Genomic DNA, 17,740 nt, shown 5'->3' on the forward strand with positions numbered 1-17,740 from the left:
AAGGAATGAAAGTCGACTTTGGTGACTACGCCAAAATATTTTTTTCCATCACATCAGCATCCCGTAGAGACTTGTTGCCGATGGTAGTTTTACGAGAGTACAAAATGTCTCTCGAACCACGCATGAAGTCCGCCTTCTATTAACAGTGTACCTTGCCCTGAAGATATGGCTTCGGAAAAAAAGGAATTTCTTTGTCTGCTGTAAACTGTCATCGGTGTGAAGTTCCTGAAACTATAAAACCATAATTTATTACTTGCAAGGACGCTATACCTTTCTGGGATATTCTGCGGAGGACGTTTAAGAAGCGGAATATTTTAAGCTTTCACCCGGTGCGTTAATTTCCTGCATTACCTTTCGCGGCTGCACCTCTAGACATGCACTTTCCTCTTGACGTCCACAGCCTATAGAAACACGATCCATGAAGCGGCGTTGTGAGTATGTTGCCTGTTCAAAATCTGAATTCTGTAAAATATCTATGAGAGGTTGGAAAGCAGAGAGGCATTGCTTTCTGACCGCCTGTTCACCCTAGCATCCGTTCGAGTGTGTGTGAGTTGCTGTTTTATGTTTCGCTTTGCTAGGCTTGTTTGGTGTTGATTCCAGCTTCTTTATTAGTACTCTTGTACATATATCATTCGACTGCAATAAATAAGATTCTAAATTAAAAAAAAATGCAACGACGCGCTGGTAATTGTGAAAAAGCCTGCTGTAGAAGCTGCTAAGGCTTTCAGAGGCCCGTTTAGTTGAATGGAGTGCTCAGCTGGCGTTTGGACCTTACTCTTCCGTTGTTTGCGCATCTTTGTGTACACAGGCTTCAGCTTCTCTCCGTGCGTGATCCTCTCAGTTAGATTTGACCGGTTCATCTGCCAGTCTGCTCCAAATCACATCTTCTCTTCTGACACGGAAGATCTTCTGCCAGTAGTTTGTCCTCGTTTTTCTCATATTTAAGGAAGTGAAATGACGCTATAAAAGCATAACTCAGTGACAACTTTCATTGAACCACTAAAAAAATCCTTACATTGGCAGACAGTTGTGTTTTCAATAGGAGAAGCTGTTTTGTTTTATCACTCGGAAGGTACTGAAATGACGCAGTAAACATGCTAACATCACAGTTATTTCGAAACCATTGTGATAAATTACAAGCGATATTCGAAGTGGGTCTAAAAATTCTTTTTTACTTACTGAAGAGTGCTGTTTTGGAATGCGCCTCTTGTCCACGTGTGCTTATGTTCTTGAAGGATTTTTAGAGGGTTTATTTACTGGTTCAGGACCTAGCTATACGACCATGGTCATCAGCCTAAATGATGATGATATAGCTAGGTCCTCTGATTATAAAAAAAACTAATGCTGCAAAATGATGCTTGTATCGCGATCTAAATGTCATGAATCCTATAAATTACAGGTTAGCGCGCTTGAGCTAGTAACATCTTACAAACACTTCGGCATCTTGGTCTTTTCAAACTTTTCATGGGAACAGCACATCTATGTAGCCAGTAACGTTAACCGTTCTCTTGGTTACTTGAATGATATTTCTCGAGCATATCATTATACTTTATACTACAACTTTACAAAATACTCATTCGACCTGAATTTCAATATGTGAGCTCTGTATGGGGCTCTGGCTTTTATTTTCTAGTAACCGGCATTGTAGCTATTCAGAATTGCTCAGCGCGTTACATCCTCACCAGTTACATCGTACTGCCAGCGCCACAAATATTGAAACTAGTTTGCACCTTCCTGTAGTGTCACTCCGTCCTCAAGTCCTGTAGCTGTGTTTACTCCATAAGATATACTAAAAAAATACGCTTCAGCCACCCACATACTCATCACGTGGCTTGGACCACCGTCATGAAGTAAGATCTTTTACACGCCATACGAATCATTTTTACCACTCATTCCTGCCTCGCTCAGTTCAGGACTGGAACCATCATTCGAAGGCGCGAGTCTCAGTAACAGATATTAATTTGTTTGAAAATGCTCTAACAGCTCATTTTGATGTTCCGAATGACCCATATTTGCAATGTGTATAAATATTTTTGACATGAAACCAATGTATTTGTGCCCGTGTTTTCTCTTTTTCCTGTAATATATTGAATGTTTTGGTACTCCACTCCCCTCCGTAATGCCCGGCCAGGGCCCTGAGGGTACTGAAAATAAGAAAAGAAAGCCAGGACAGAGTTTTATTCCAACCCTTTCCAATTAACCCTTTTCTCTGCAGTTCACGTTATCAATGGCCGCAAGCTTCCTAATTCCATGTGGCCCGTCGTGGTGGCTCAGTGGTTACGGCGCTCAGCTGCTGACCCGAAAGACGTGGGTTCGATCCCGGCCGCAGCGGCCGAATTTCGATGAAGGCGAAATTCTAGAGGCCCGTGTACTGTGCGATGTCAGTGCACGTTAAAGAACCCCAGGTGGTCAAAATTTCCAGAGCCCTTCCCTACGGCGTTCCTCATAGCCTGAGTGGCTTTGGGACGTTAAACCCCAACAAACCAAACCAAACCTAATTCCATGTAGCCACTTAACTATCCCTGCTACGTTTGCCTTTCCTTGGAATCCATTCCTTTACCCTAAGGGAGCATCGGTTATCTTGAATTCCCATGCAGTACATGCCCTGCTCATGGCTATTTGTTTTTCATTACTCGCATTTGTTCCCTGACCCACTCTGCTTTCTTTTCCTTTCCATAGCTTGCTGCGCTGTAATTTAACATAATTTCATATCTATTTATTAACCTCAAGGTTTCTGCCCCATAGACCATTGCTACCAAGATACATTTCTTGTTTCTCTTGCACCAGTTTCTCTAATTATAACTTTTACATCCAGCCTTCTGCTTTGCTTATCTGTGTCGTCAATCGCGCTCTGCAATTCACCTTCTGAGCTGGACAACGTCACTTGGTAGGACAATACCATACAGAAATCAGAGGCTATTGGATATTCTTGATTAAATTTTATTCTGATCTCTTCCCAGACCAGTTAACTTAATAAATCCACTAAACACGCGGTCAGTTGTACCAGAGAGATCGTGTCTTGTTGCCTGACACGCTTCCTCAATGGGAGTCGTCAAAACCTTGGGGAAGGGGGGGGGGGGGGGGGGCCGGGAGCAGCTGTACAGCCGCTATAGATATTTTCCACTGTCTTATCCCATGCCTCTCCGACATCCTGTTTATGGGACGCCTACATTACTGATGAGGTTTAGACTCATGGTTTATGGCTTATGGAGGTCTAACGCCCGAAAGCGAGTTAGGCTGTGAGGGACGCCGCAGTGAAGGGCTCCGGAAATTTGAACCAGCTGGGATGCTTTAACGTGCACTGACATCGTACAGAACACGTGCCCCTAGCATTTAGCCTCTATCGCAATGTGACCGACAAGGCCGGGATCGAACGCGCGTCTTTCGGGTCAGCAGCCGAGGGCCATAACCACTGAGGTAACCGCGGTGGTTGGTTTGGACTGATGTCGGATACTTAACCATAAAAAAAGGCTAGTCTAGAAGTTGGTTATATTTTGCGCATTTATCGATCATCCAATATATGATGTCAAAATGTTTTGCCGAGTAGCCTTTACGGTAGCCAGTCTCGTTCTTTTGTTGCCTCAAGTGTAAAGTTGCTATAATTCTACTAGCTATGACTTAACAAATACCTTCTAAGCAATGGCAGTAAGCTGCTTGGTCTGAAGCTTTTTAACGTCTCCTTTATAAATAATTAAGATGACTTTAGCGTTCTTTAAAAACTCCTGCACACTCGAGGTCATGAGGCAGTGCGTATGCACTGTGCCAAGTATCTCTAGCACGATCTCCCACCGTCCTTCAAGAGGTCTACAATCCAGCCGCTGTTCCTTTTTGCATTATTCTGAGGCTTTCTTGCGCTTTCATTAGTGGCGGAATGTCCAATTCTACCCTTCTGCCTCTGTTATTATGATGTGAATTATTTCAGCTACTGGACTACTGTACAATCCCTCGTCTACCTTAACCATGTTATCCATATTGGATATGACATTGGTCACTTTGTCTGCATAAAACACGGCACTTCATGACATCCTGCAGTAAGCTACGTGCTCTCTGTCAGTGCCAAAAGATAGGTTAGAGAGAAGCAGTCGATTAGTAGGTCCCGCAAGAATCAGGTTTTTACCTGGCGCAACTGTGTGACCGCGAACAGCGTTAACTTGAGACGGACTTAACGAATTAATGAAAATGACACGCTCTATTAGATACTGGGTCTTTGAGTTGTTCCTGTGTTCAATTGTTAAGTCTGCACACTGAAAAAGAGGCATGCATTGCAAGCGACTAACGAACTAGGCATACAACTTGAAATACCGGTAGTGGACTGAGTTGTACCTGAAATGAGAAATACGACTTAAGGTACGCGTGACAAAAAATCTTTCTTCCTGCTTGTAGTGCCACCTTCCTTGCTTCAAGTCTTTATTAAGTTCCTTTGCTTTGCTTAGCCGGAATCATTCCTAATGCCCGAGGAGCGTTAAGTTGATTGGTAAGCTGCTTTTTTTTTGCCAAAGCAGTCTGTTTCTTTACTCATAGAAAACAAAGTGTACTAGGTCGCAGTTACCTGATTTACGAGGCTGACATGCGGCCGGCTTTTGACGCATCGAAGAATCCGCATACAGTTTTTCATGAAGTGGTTCACAGAGCGAGCCAGCTCAGTCGCGTAAATTAGGCCTGAAAAATGAAATAACATCCCACACAAAAGGATCGGAATGCGTTCTCCGCCTATGATGGCGGCCTGTTAACATGTTCATGCAACAACTTCCAGCAAATGGTATATTATGTTGGTTTCAAGTGCCAAACTTGCACGTGAGCTATTAAAGACGCCGTAGTAGATGGTTCTGGAATGATTTTCAGTACGATTATCCTTTACGGCACACTGACATCGCACAGCATGAAATTGTTTTTTTTTCTGTTCGCTTCCGTCCAAATCAAGCCGCCATGGTCAGGATTCGATACCGCCTCCTTGGTCTCACCAGGCGGAAGCCATTCGACAAACCAAGCAATTTTTCCATGCTTATCCCAAGCGGCGCTACACTAAGCTAACGCCATGTGTGAAGTTCACTGCTATCATCCTCATAATGAACATAACCAACGAAGCTAACCGTGTTCTTGGTTATCTAAAGCGTAACTTGAGTTTGGCACCTGCTTCCGTAAAACTGTCCGCCTATTTAACTCTTGTCCGTCCTAAACTTGAATATTCATGCTCAATCTGGGACCCCCAACAAATTAACCTAGCCAAAACCCTTGAGTGCATCCAGAGCCGCGCGATAAGATTCGTATATTCTGATTACTCATATCATACGAGCGTAACAACATTGAAAACAAAAGCTAACCTCCCCAGCCTTGAATCCCGTCGAAAAATAGCCAGACTTTGCCTTTTCCACAAGTTTTATCATTCGCATTTCAGCCAATCTGTTATCACCCCTGCATACCGCCTTTCACTTCGCATCAGACATCCGAAAGCTGTTCATACACCTCGAGCATCTACTTCTGCGCACCTAAAATCATTCTTCGCCCAGACCGCAAGAGACTGGAACGACCTCCCCGCTGAAGCTTTCATCCATCCTGGCCTGGAATACTTCAAATCATTCATCACTGATTTTTTTCTTCAATGATATGTATGCCCACCCCTCATGTAATGCCCCTAGTGGGCCTTTGAGGTACTAATAAATAAATTAGCAGTTGACCACCACCTCACCCCCCCCCCCCCCAAAAAAAAAAATGCGCTGCATAGAAAGTAGCTTCAACGCAGATTAGCAGAACGCACTGGATGGATGGATGGATGGATAGGAGCGCCCCCTTTGAAACGGGGTGGTGGCAATTGCCACCATGCTCAGCTTTTCTTTCTTTATTATTTTTGGTTTACTGTGTTGGCAATTCTCATTAAGATTCGCCATCATCTTTACCTACGGTTTCCTACAATTCTAACCTTATGCCACATCTCTGCTTTTCATCCACCAATCCTCCAATCGCTTTTTGCTAACTTCCACTGCAGATTTATTTACATGACCATTGTTATCTTTAAACCCTAGGGCCTCAGAAAGAGTGACTGTGCCTGCATCGACATCCGGATGGATACCATCACATTTGATTATGAGGTGTTCAATTGTTTCCACAGATCTACCACACACTGCACATGTGTCATCATCTTCGTTGAATTTCTTTTTGTTGCGGCGCTTTCTAAGACACCCTGACCTAGTTTCAAAAAGTAGGGCACTGCCTCTTGAGTTATCATAGAAAAATTCTTGCCTGATCTGCCTTTTCCAGTATCAATATAGTTCTACACTATGTTTCTTTTCGATTGAATTAATCCAATTTTTAACCTCCGCGTTTTTAACCTATCGTTTAATGCTCTTTCTTTCTCCGTCCTCATGACCTGCATACTTACTCGTTAGTTTTCTAGTTCTTTTCCGCCACTGTGAGTCCACGCTCTTTCTGTATAAATATTTAAATACCTTAGCTGCCCACCTGTTATCGTCTAATTTCCTAAGGCGTTCTTCATATAGTATTTTACTCTTAACTGCCCGTGCTTCGAACGATTCCGAGCCCATATCCCCTTGTACTGCCTCGTTTGCGGTTTTGCCGTGGGCGCCTAGTGCTAATCTTCCAACAGCTCCCTGATTTACGTCTAATCTCGACTGAACTTCTGCCCTTAAGCACAGAACCGCATTGCCGAAAGTAAGTCCGGGCGCCATTATTCCTTTCCAAATACCTCTTAGTACTTCATATTGTTTTACCCCCATAATGCCCTATGTTTCATTATCCCGGCGTCTCTTCGTCCTTTTGCCCTAAGAGCCTGTTCATGCTTTTCCGTGTACATCTGCCCTTCGTTTAGACATATCCCGAGGTATTTGTATTCGGCCACTTTGGGTATTTCGTGGCCTTGTATTGTAAGCACCTGGTCAGTTGTATCGTTAAAAATCATCACACCTGATTTAGTTGCGCTAAAACTGAATCCTAGAGCGTCTCCCTCTTCTCCACAGCAATTAACCAAAGTTTGTAAATCTTCCTGGCTATCTGCTAACAGTACAATATCGTCAGCATACATTAAACCCGTGCGTCGCTGCTAAACTACATTTCCGCCTAATCTGTACGACAGATTATAACCTAGATTACTGTCTTCTAGTCTTCTTTCCATATTTATTACGACGTAGAGCATGAACAGCAGCGGTGATAGAGGACAGCCTTGCCTTAATTCTTTGTGCACCTGCACAGTTGTGGTACTGATTCCGCAGCAACAGCGCCACCTACACCCTGAGCTCTTTGCTATACCGCCGCCTACTTGTCCTCCGCGCTTAGTACTGTGTTTCAATAATCTGACAACATGCGTATGACAGGTCTCCGACATCTTCCCGGCTATCCTGTGTGCGCGAGAAAGAGATATAAGATCAAAAATAACTCATGAAATTTATCGCCCTCTACTCTACTCGCGTGTGGTGAAAACAAATGTTGCACTTCATGAGGGCGCTATTTTCTAATACACCATGCTACGACGCTGACTCCTGGACATTTTATTATGCAGCTCTCGCTTTAGAAATGCGCCAAATGTTCATTTCCGCGTTGCCTTCGCTGTCCTTTTGTTTTCCTGTTTCTTTTTTGGAACGGCCGGCGTGCACGTTTGGGATGATATGAACGGTGATGATATTGGGAGCATAGTTTATGCGGCGCGAGTATGCATACGGGGACCAAGACAGCTGGTAGACTGGGAAACATTCGCGCCATTTCCAGTTCAGCGGGTGCTGGAGATATCGGTGCGCGCTGTGGTGCGTTCGCCTCACTAACTACCGCCCCAACCCCGCCTCAATGTCGCGCTGTAGCTCATGGTGGGGAAAACTCAACGCTACTCTATTCTTAACCCACCACAGCCTCTCGAAGTTATATTTCGACTGAATCTGCTCCGACCTCTCTTGCCCCAATTCTCCTTTACTTTATGCCAGCCTCGAGCACAGTCCTTGCCACTGCATCGTCGCACATGCATCCCGCCATGTTCCGAACCGATCTTCTCCATTTTTATCACAGGCCTGGTGTCGTGAAAAGTTCGGCTATTATGCGGGCGTTAATATCATGGTAGTTTCTATATGTAATCATATGCGACAAGAGCCCTAATATTAACATCCCTCCCTGATCGCCATCTTTAAAACCTGATTCACCCTCGTCCTCATTATAATTTCGCCAGATTTTCTTGCCGTCTATATCCCTCAGTCTCATTTTTTTTTATTATTCGTCTCTGTCACCCCACAAATGATCAAAACTAGACAACTTCGCCCGGTAGGGCCAGTCTGAAAGCCCGAACTGGGGCTGGTCGGAAAATTTGCTGTTTCGCCGGACCTGGGCTGAGCCCGGACTTGGGCCCGTACGTAGAGGGTATGCGTACGATTTTTCATTGATTTTTGCGGATGGAAGTACAGTTGCGGCCTCTCAGCAGCGACATGGATGAAACAGGGCCAGGGTGTTGGCTGACGCTTATTTTCTTATTTTTGGTGTCTGCTATAGTTGCATTGCCTTCACGCGAGAAAAATTACAAACAATACTGTTTTTTATATGTAAGCCGTTGCCGCACCGTCCCGGAAATGAAGGCGTCCCAGTGCTAAAAACCTTTCCAGTTATTTATAATGAAACCGCTAGCACACTTTTTGGTGACACGGAATGAGAGAAAACTCATTTGTAGACAGAGCTTTATGAGCGTCACTGGCACACGGCTCATTTGCAGGAGTGAATTTACTTACTAGAGTTCACAGCACCGCTGGTATAGGCCATATAAGCTATCAGCGAGCACACGCTGTCGAATCCGCTAAAACGTCCTCCGAATCTACTCGAATCTGTGTTATAGCTCACCACTGCACATTTGAAGTCTCTTAAGGACCGTCATTTCATCGCTGGATGGGCAGTCGTCTGTTCCCAGATAGTCTTTGATTGCATGCTTTTCCTGCCAAAAACACATTTACGCTTCGAGAAAGGCCCTTGGTTTAGGGAACTTTGGGTCTTCAAAGACATACTACTCAAAAAACAGGCGCTAACACTATTGCCTCTCGTCTCCATAGAAACGTGGCTAGCGCAGCCATGAATTGAACCTACGAAATCAGCTGACTGAAAAAAAAAAGGAATGCTACTGCAGTGGCTTCCATGACGTTCTAGTTTTTGGACCTCGCAGACCGTAAAAAATTCTAAGGACGATTGCCGGTCTCCCTAACGCGAAATTTGAGCGCAGCTCTGTCGGTGTCTCAGGCTGTGTAGGCTTATTTTTTTTATTTGCTTGGTCGTCGTGCGTCTATCGACTTCATCATTTCTACAATGGTTGATGAATACGACGATGTGCAATGCACAGTGTGTTGCAGTTTAACACAAGGCATGATCGGCTGAGGCGATAGCTGGGGGTTCTGGTTAACGCAGAAACAAGTACAGTTACGCATTTCTTTACGGGCAATCGGCTCGGTGCTGTTGCTGTTCGACTAAGATCGAAAGTGAATTTAATATAGAGGAGGCCCTGCGGCATTTTCTTAACTGATTACAATGCTTGTGTGTCGCACTCGGTAGTCCTTTCGGCAGGCTACTTTCTGTTCTTCGGAAAGAGCCCCTGCTTCTGAGTTTATGTGCTAGGTTCATCACAAAAAAGCGCCTGATATGTTGTCACTTTCAGCTGCATGACAAATCATGGAGGCTCATCAACGTGTGCGCTTCAAATAATCGGGTACAGTGAGCACTTTTAATTCAGGGGTTGGACATTTTGTAGACTTTGACCGGTATGTGGTACTCTTGGGTGATTTTGACGACGCGTGCGACCAACGCGAGCGTACAGCTCCAAGCGAAAATGTCGATAAGAGGCCTGGTATCTTATCGGCTATCACAGAAAACGCAGGCTTAATTGATGCCGGATTGTAATCAGCCTTCACATGTATTACAAGAGCCTATATCGGATTTACTCTTCCACACATCTCGTATTTCGTGTGAAGTCCGACCCGTTTCTTTCTCCGACCATTCCACGGTGATTGAGCGGATTCGAGAATGTGCTCGTCCCAAACTTAAGCCACAATCGTCACTGTGGAAGCCAAATTCTTCTTTGCTAATTGAGGAGGGTTTAAGCAGCGAGTGAGGACAGGTTTGGAATATTGCTTGATCATGACAGTGCCATTATTTGCAGCTTGGGAGATGATTAGGCAGTAAGTTCGCGGCGTGGGTACTGAGGTCGGATCCACGAGGTCTTACTTTAAGTCTGGTGTGAAGAAACTGCTGCTTCACAGCCGTCACAATTTGCACGAACTTGAATACGAGGCTCCAGGATTGCACACAGAAGAAATTGCAACTATAAAGTGTCACCTTCAAAGGTTCAGTGCAGAACGCTTTCAATGCAGAACATGGCCCGTGCACGATCCCGCAGCAGCGGGCTTTGCACTGTTACGATCCAACTAGACAGGCCTTCCTTGACGAGCGTCGCCACGTGAGTGCCACGTAAGTGCACTACTGTGGTGGCGCTCTGGTCACAAGTACAGATGAAGTAGTTACCGAGTTTTCAAAATAATACACCTCGCTTTCTGCTGCCGCTGCAAGCATTGCTGACGATCTTCATGTTGCTCGCTGGGTGTCTATGTTTTCGCCGCTTTGTGAAGATAAGTGCGCGATAATAAGTGGTCATATAACCTTGGGTGAACTGGAAAATGCAATTGATTCAAATGCAATTGATTGATTACCACTTTCGAAAACCAAGAGACCTCACTGTCTCTCAGGGGAATTCCATAAGACATTAAAATTTTTGTTATCCCCTGTCCTACTCCAAATTGTGAAACCAGTATTGAAGTTGGATTTTGGTCACAGTCATTTATCAAAATTCATATTGTCTTTATATCTAAAACTGACGATAAGAGAAAACAACGATTTGTAGATGGCTACAGGCCTAACACGCATTTTAATGTTCGTTATAAGATATTCGCTAAGGTTGCCTCAAATCGGCTACAGCTTGCAATGTCTAGTTTGATTGGACCTCATCAAACATACTGCTTGTGGGGACCTGCTGCTCGTCCCATGTTTGGCTTCCCCGCGATGCACCCTCCCTAGCCTAGTTAGTTGCATTTACTAACAAATGAGGGCGTCTGCGTTGCAGCGACACGAGCGCCGCGGACGGCGTGACTGCTGCGCGCGCTGGGGAGAGGACGCTCGCTCTTCGGCTCGGCAATTTGGCGCGCACGGACTGCTCGGCGCGACGCTCTGCTCTCGGCCAGCGGGGCGAAGCCGTGGGGGAGAACGTTCCCCCGCATCTCGTCCCGTTCGGTCGTGGAGCATCTCCCCTGCCCAAGCGGGGGCGAATGTTCGCTCGTAGCCGTGCTGGTGAGTCGGACGTCCTTGATACCTTAGCGTATTTTGCTGCTGTCTGGCGTTATTGTTGTTAGAGCAATAAATACCTGTTTGGGTCAGCCAGAATATCGTTTCTTTGTTTCATCAGGGCAAGGCCCGCCGTGGTTGGCGTGCGCTCGCGATCGTAGGGTGGGGTCCAGCGGTTTTGAACTGTGTCAACTGCGGAAAAACGAAGAAACGTATTTACCTCCCCCAATTAAAGCTCCACATCTGGCAGCCCAACATGGGGCCTGCTCTTGGAACATTGGACGACTCTGTGTTCGATTGGAGGAACGGTTTGTCCGGACTTGACAACTGTTAGGCTCAGGGCGAATTTTGATCGCTAGGATCTGCGGCATCTTTTTTGAGTGCGAGGTGGATTGCGCTGTAGCCTGTTTGAACTTTTCGTCATGCTGAGCACATTTTTTCTGCACGTTTTTCTACCCTGGAGTTCCTTCAGCACGCGAACCATTTGGTTCGGATCGAGGGAGAGCGGGGCTTACGACCCGCTGAGTTGCCGACCCCGGAGTGAGTACGGAAGCTGAGTGAGTGGTCCGAGTTTTCCGTACATATTTTTCTCTACTCTCTATTTCGACTGTGGGAGTCGCTGCTCCGGGAGCCGGGTGGCCTTGGGCCACGGGTGCCGATCCGAGCTCGCTGGTATTGCAGCTCGGCACCGGGCGCTCTGACACCGTCCGATACGGTGGGCGCCGACCACTCAGAAGCTGCTTCGTGCAGTGAGCGGGGTAGGACCACCCCATGGGGCTGATGTTTTCTCGCGGCTGCGCGCACGTAACACTTTTCAGGCCTTCGCTTTGTTTACGGTCATTGCCAGAGTGGTAGTTAGCCAAAAAGGGCAGAAGCCGAAGGGGTACAGTGGTGCTTTCCGCATTCCTCTACGCAGCCACGCACTGCGTCGACATGATGCCAGGAGTTAATTTTTCTCGGAGACCATCGAGCTTCGCGGCGAAAGCAGCCAGAAACGCGCCATAAAGAGGGCTTACAAGGGGCGCTGATCCACTTAAGAATGCCTGAAACCGGCGAGCCTTCTCAATGGTGCGTCATTTCCGATCTGGCTTGTTAGGTGTCCAGCCCACCGCTAGGGGACTGCGTAGTCTGTGTATCGTATGCGTGAGGGACAGCATGCGCAGTGCGGCCTCGAAATGTACAACTGATACGCAACAGCCGATACGCTGCTGTCCAAGCCATTTGTATAAATACGCGTTGCTCAAATAAAGCTGCGCTCTTTTCCCCCTGGCATTCGGTGTACAGCCTCCCTGATTTTTAATAATATAGCGCGAGCGTCGACCGAACTGCTGGTCAGCGCCTTATAACGGCGATGAGCTTGCAACAAGGCGAGAGTTCGCGCACGCGCACGAAGGCAGAGCGTCGTCTGCTACGCTGTTCCGAGCACGAGGACACACGCCCTGCCACAATATCAGTTCGCTAAATCCCGCCACGTCGTAGAGCGCATGCGCATGATTAATATGTGATACTTTCTTTCCTTTTATTTTTTCTTATCGTAACTTTGCATCGCCAGGCTGGCCTCCCGTAGTAGGCAAAAAAAAAAGAGGGAAAGAAATCATGTCTCATGCAGTCTCACATATTAATCATGCGCATGCGCTCTACGGCTTGGCGGGATCTAGCGAACTGATATTGTGGCAGGGCGTGTGCCCTCGTGCTCGGAACAGCGTAGCAGACGACACTCTGCCTTCGTGCGCGTGCGCGAACTCTCGCCTTGTTGCACGCTTATCGCCGTTATAAGGCGCTGACCAGCAGTTCGGTCGACGCTCGCGCTATATTATTAAAAATCAGGGAGGCTGTACCATGACGTCGATACATGGTGTCAGAAGTGGCTAACGCCGACGAGCAGACCGAAGGAATAAGCCACGAAATGGATTTCTTAAGGCCACCGGACGCACTTCACCTGAAAGGGGACATCGCAAAGAATTGGCAGCTGTTCAAGCAGAAGTTCCAGCTTTTCCTGACGGCGACAGAAACAGCAAAGCCTCGACCAGAGCCAACGAAAACAGCGCTACTGCTGACTACCGCAGGTGAAGAAGCAATTGAGGTATTTAACACCTTCACTTTTTTGGAAGATGAAAGCAGCAGTGACTACGCGACGGTAATCAAAAAGTTTGACGAGTATTGCGCAGCCCAGAGCAATGAAGTATATGAGCGCTACTTATTCAGGAGGCGAGTGCAGGAACCCGGCGAGCCATTCGAGCACTTTTTGAGGGATTTGAAGACTGAAGCACGACTGTGTAACTTTGCCGGGTCACTCGATTCAGTGATCAGAGACCAAATTGTTTTTGGTATAACTGACGACAAGATACGCGAGAAGTTATTGAGAGATAACAAGCTCACCCTCCAGAAAGCAGAACAGATCTGCAAGGCTGCCGAAGCAGCCGCGGCGCATCAGGAAATATGGGAACGAGACCATCATCAGGTCGACCCAGTCCAGAAAACGAGCTCTACCCATCGTAAAAGGCAGCACGCCTATATCTGCCAAAGCTGCGCACGAACGCACGCACCGCGAAGCTGCCCCGCTTTTGGTCGTACTTGTTATAAATGCCAGCGGAAAAACCACTTTGCGGTCTGCTGTAAAGCAAAGCAGCAAATAAGTGAGCTCACTGGTTCCGAGGAAGAGTTCGATGTACTCAACGTGGCTGTCAGAAACACTGTTCGTGAGCGCGATTGGCTTGCTCAAGCACAAGTTGGCAACTTGTCGGTGTCCATGAAAGTTGACACCGGTTCACAAGCCAATATTCTTCCCCTCAGTGTCCTAAACAAGATGCTGCCAAAGCCACCACTGAAGCCCAGTTGCGCGACATTGCGGTCCTTCGGCGGAAGCGAAATTCAACACTTTGGCACGATCACTACGGAAGTGAAGCTTAATGGTCACAACGCCGTTCTACAGTTTTTCATTGTGCGCAAAGGGCAAGCGATACTAGGCCTTCAAGCCTGCGAACGCCTTAGACTCCTTTCGCGGCAAGTGCACGCCGTGTCTCAAGATACAACACAAACAGTGGTGGACGAATTCCGTCATCTGTTCAGCGGCACAGGTTGCGTTGAGCGTCGATACCATATGGTACTCCGCGATGACGCCGTGCCGGTAGTGCAGCCAGCGCGACGAGTGCCACTAGCCTTGCGGGAGCCACTACGGGAAGAGCTGCAACGCATGGAACAGGGTGGAATCATTTCCAAGGTGTCGGAGCCCACTGACTGGGTAAGCCCTCTTGTGATAGTACGAAAAAAGGATGGAAAACTTCGGGTATGCATGGACCCCAGGAAGATTAATGAATGTATTAAAAGAGAACATTACCAGATGCCAACGCGAGAAGACATAGAGGCGGAGCTGACCGGGGCAACTGTTTTTTCGCGCCTCGATGCGAACGCCGGGTTCCACCAGATACCCCTGGACGAGGAAACGTCAAAACTGTGCACATTTGCAACGCCTTTCGGCCGGTACCGTTTTCTTAGGTTACCTTTCGGGATTTCATCTGCTTCAGAGGTTTTCCAAAAGATTCTGAATGAAATCTTCGATGGACTACAAGGTGTTAGAGTGTACGTTGACGACGTATTAGTCTGGGGCAAATCGATGAAAGAGCACGATGACCGGCTGAGACTAGCGTTAGAAGCGGCAGAACGAGCTGGCTTGACTTTCAACCCGACCAAATGCACAGTTGGCGTGACAGAAATAGAATTCCTAGGTGACACAATCAGCAGTGAGGGAGTAAGACCTAGCCACTCATTGATACAATGCATGACGCAAATGCCTGAGCGGAAGGACAAACAAGCAGTGCAAAGAATGCTCGGCGTAGCAAACTACTTCAGCAAATTTCTGCCATCGTTGGCGCGCAGGACAGCACTACTACGAGGTTTGCTAAAGCAGGGAACTGTGTTTGAATGGACGGCGAACCACGCCAAAGAGTGGAACCAGCTTTGCGACAGCATGAGTAAACAACCACTCCTATCGCTTTTCGACCCTGCAAAAGAAACTAAAATTTCATGCGATGCATCGCAAAACGGCTTAGGTGCTGCATTATTACAGCTTCACGACAATGAGTGGAAGCCGGTCGCATACGCGTCTAAAGCTCTGACGGAAACCCAGCAGCGATACTCGCAGATAGAAAAAGAAGCCATGGCGATTGTGTACGGTTGTGAAAGATTCAATCATTTCACATACGGTCGTCACATTATCGTGGAAACCGATCATCGACCTTTGATAGCGATATCTCAAAAAGCGATTGGTGACATGCCGCCAAGGCTGCAACGCTTCTTTCTGCGACTGCTTCGTTACGATATCAAGATTGTTTTTGTTCCAGGAAAGCACCTCTTCCTGGCCGATATGCTGTCCCGGGCTTCACTCAACTGTGACAAGACCGACATCGACAGCCAAGATGCAGAAGTACACGCCGTGAGTGTAGTTTCGTCTCGCGTGAGCCATAGAACTTTAACTCGACTGGTCGCCGAGACAAACAAAGATGAATATCTGTGCAGTGTACTCAAAAGTCTGAGAGAAGGTGCACCGGTTGAAGGCCAGCTGAAGCCATTTACTGGCGAGCTCTCGCAAGTTCAGGGCGTCTTGTTAAAGGGTTCCAAAGTGGTGATTCCCACTAGCATGAAGCACGAAATTCTGGAAAAAATTCACCAAGGCCACTTGGGTATAAGCAAATGCAAATCCAGAGCCCGGGAAGCAATATTCTGGCCAGGCATGAATAGTGACATTGAAGCCTTTGTCCAGAAATGCGCAGTCTGCCGGAAATATGCATACAGCCAGCCGCGTGAGCCGCTGCAGATGCGCTCAGTGACCACGCAAGCGTGGTACCGAGTAGGAATCGACATTTTTTACTATGGGGGTAGACCTTATCTTTGTGTTTACGATGCGCTCTCAAACTTTCCGGAGGTGGAATTACTTCAGGATACATCGGCCAGGACTGTCATTCAAGCAACAAGCGCTATCTTCGCTAGATATGGCATACCAATGGAGGTATGCTCAGACAACGGACCCCCTTTTTCAAGCTACCAGTTCGCTGCATTTGCAAGAGAATATGATTTCCAGCACATTACTTCTAGCCCTAGATACCCACAGTCGAATGGCCTGGCAGAAAAGGGGGTACAGGTGGTGAAGCGAATATTAAAGAAAACTGCTGAAGCCAATCAAGATTTCTGGCTTGGTTTGCTCGCTTACAGGACAACCCCACTGGAAGGTTCTGCGGCACCCGCAGAGATTCTTCAGGCCAGAAAGCTACGAACAACGCTACCAGACACTCAAGAAGGTCCCAGTTTGCATATTGCCAAGCATCGCCAGAGTAAGAGAGACCGGCAACCCCTACCACCCCTGAGACAAGGTGACGTTGTGCGCGTGAAGAAAGTTGTCTGGGACAAAAAAGCAAAGGTCGTGCAGCGCTGCGCTGAACCAAGGTCCTACAATGTTCTAACAGAAGACGGCAGACTTCTGCGTCGCAATCGAAAACATCTCATGTCTACGAAAGAAACATTTCTGAGTGAACTTGACGACGACGGCGATGACACCATTGAGGACAGAACGCCGCAGCAGCAGCCGCGACCAGTGATATCTGATGGTGATGCAGTGTCAAGCGCTCCTGGGTTAAGACGATCGCAGAGACAACGTGCACCCCCGCGACGCTTGGAATACGGGAGAGACTTTCAGCAAATGTCTTAAGTTATTCTTTTGTGCACTGAGCCCATGTTGTGCTTGCAACTTTGCTTTGTTGTTGTTTTTAGTTTTCTTTCCAAAAGAAGGAAGATGTATCGTATGCGTGAGGGACAGCATGCGCAGTGCGGCCTCGAAATGTACAACTGATACGCAACAGCCGATGCGCTGCTGTCCAAGCCATTTGTATAAATACGCGTTGCTCAAATAAAGCTGCGCTCTTTTCCCCCTGGCATTCGGTGTACCATGACGTCGATACAGTCTGCAACAGAGCTTTTTGAACGCTTCTAACTAAAATACCAGGCGCTTCACAGCCGGAATATTAAAAATAAATATTGTTTAGGACATGCGCACTATATCGAGCATGAAATTAGCCAAAGAAAAGTTTTGGTCAAGTAGGCCTTTAACTAACAAGAGAGGGTGCCGGCGTAGCAGCGCCACGAGCGCCACGAACGGCGTGATTGCTGCGCGCCCGGGGGAGAGTACACTCGTTCTGCGGCTCGGGACTTTGGCGCTCGCAGACTGTTCGGCGAGACTGTTCGCTCTCGGCTAGCGCGGTGAAGCCTTGGTGTTTTTTCTCTGCCCTAGCGTGGGTGAACTTTCGCTCGTAGTTGTGCTGATGAGTCGGACGTCCTCGATTCCTGAGCGTATTTTGTTGCTAGCTGGCGTTATTGTTGTTGTAGCAATAAATATCTGTTTGTGCCAGCCACAATGCGTTCCTTTGTTCCCTCAGGGCAAGGCCCGCCA

The 17,740-nt window shown here is 47.2% G+C and overlaps 1 protein-coding gene across 1 annotated transcript in view; it reads right to left on the reverse strand.

The window, feature by feature from the left end:
• LOC149361141 (uncharacterized) overlaps nucleotides 1–17,740 on the reverse strand; it is a 48,692-nt gene that overhangs the window by 13,263 nt on the left and 17,689 nt on the right. The window contains exon 2 of the mRNA XM_089568004.1: nucleotides 4,550–4,659. Coding sequence (XP_089424130.1) covers nucleotides 4,550–4,659 — 110 coding nt within the window. The remainder of the gene's footprint in view (nucleotides 1–4,549; nucleotides 4,660–17,740) is intronic.

The sequence above is a fragment of the Amblyomma mixtum genome, chromosome 2 (assembly GCF_055824585.1).
Source record: "Amblyomma mixtum isolate Tamu chromosome 2, ASM5582458v1, whole genome shotgun sequence".
NCBI lineage: Eukaryota > Metazoa > Arthropoda > Arachnida > Ixodida > Ixodidae > Amblyomma > Amblyomma mixtum.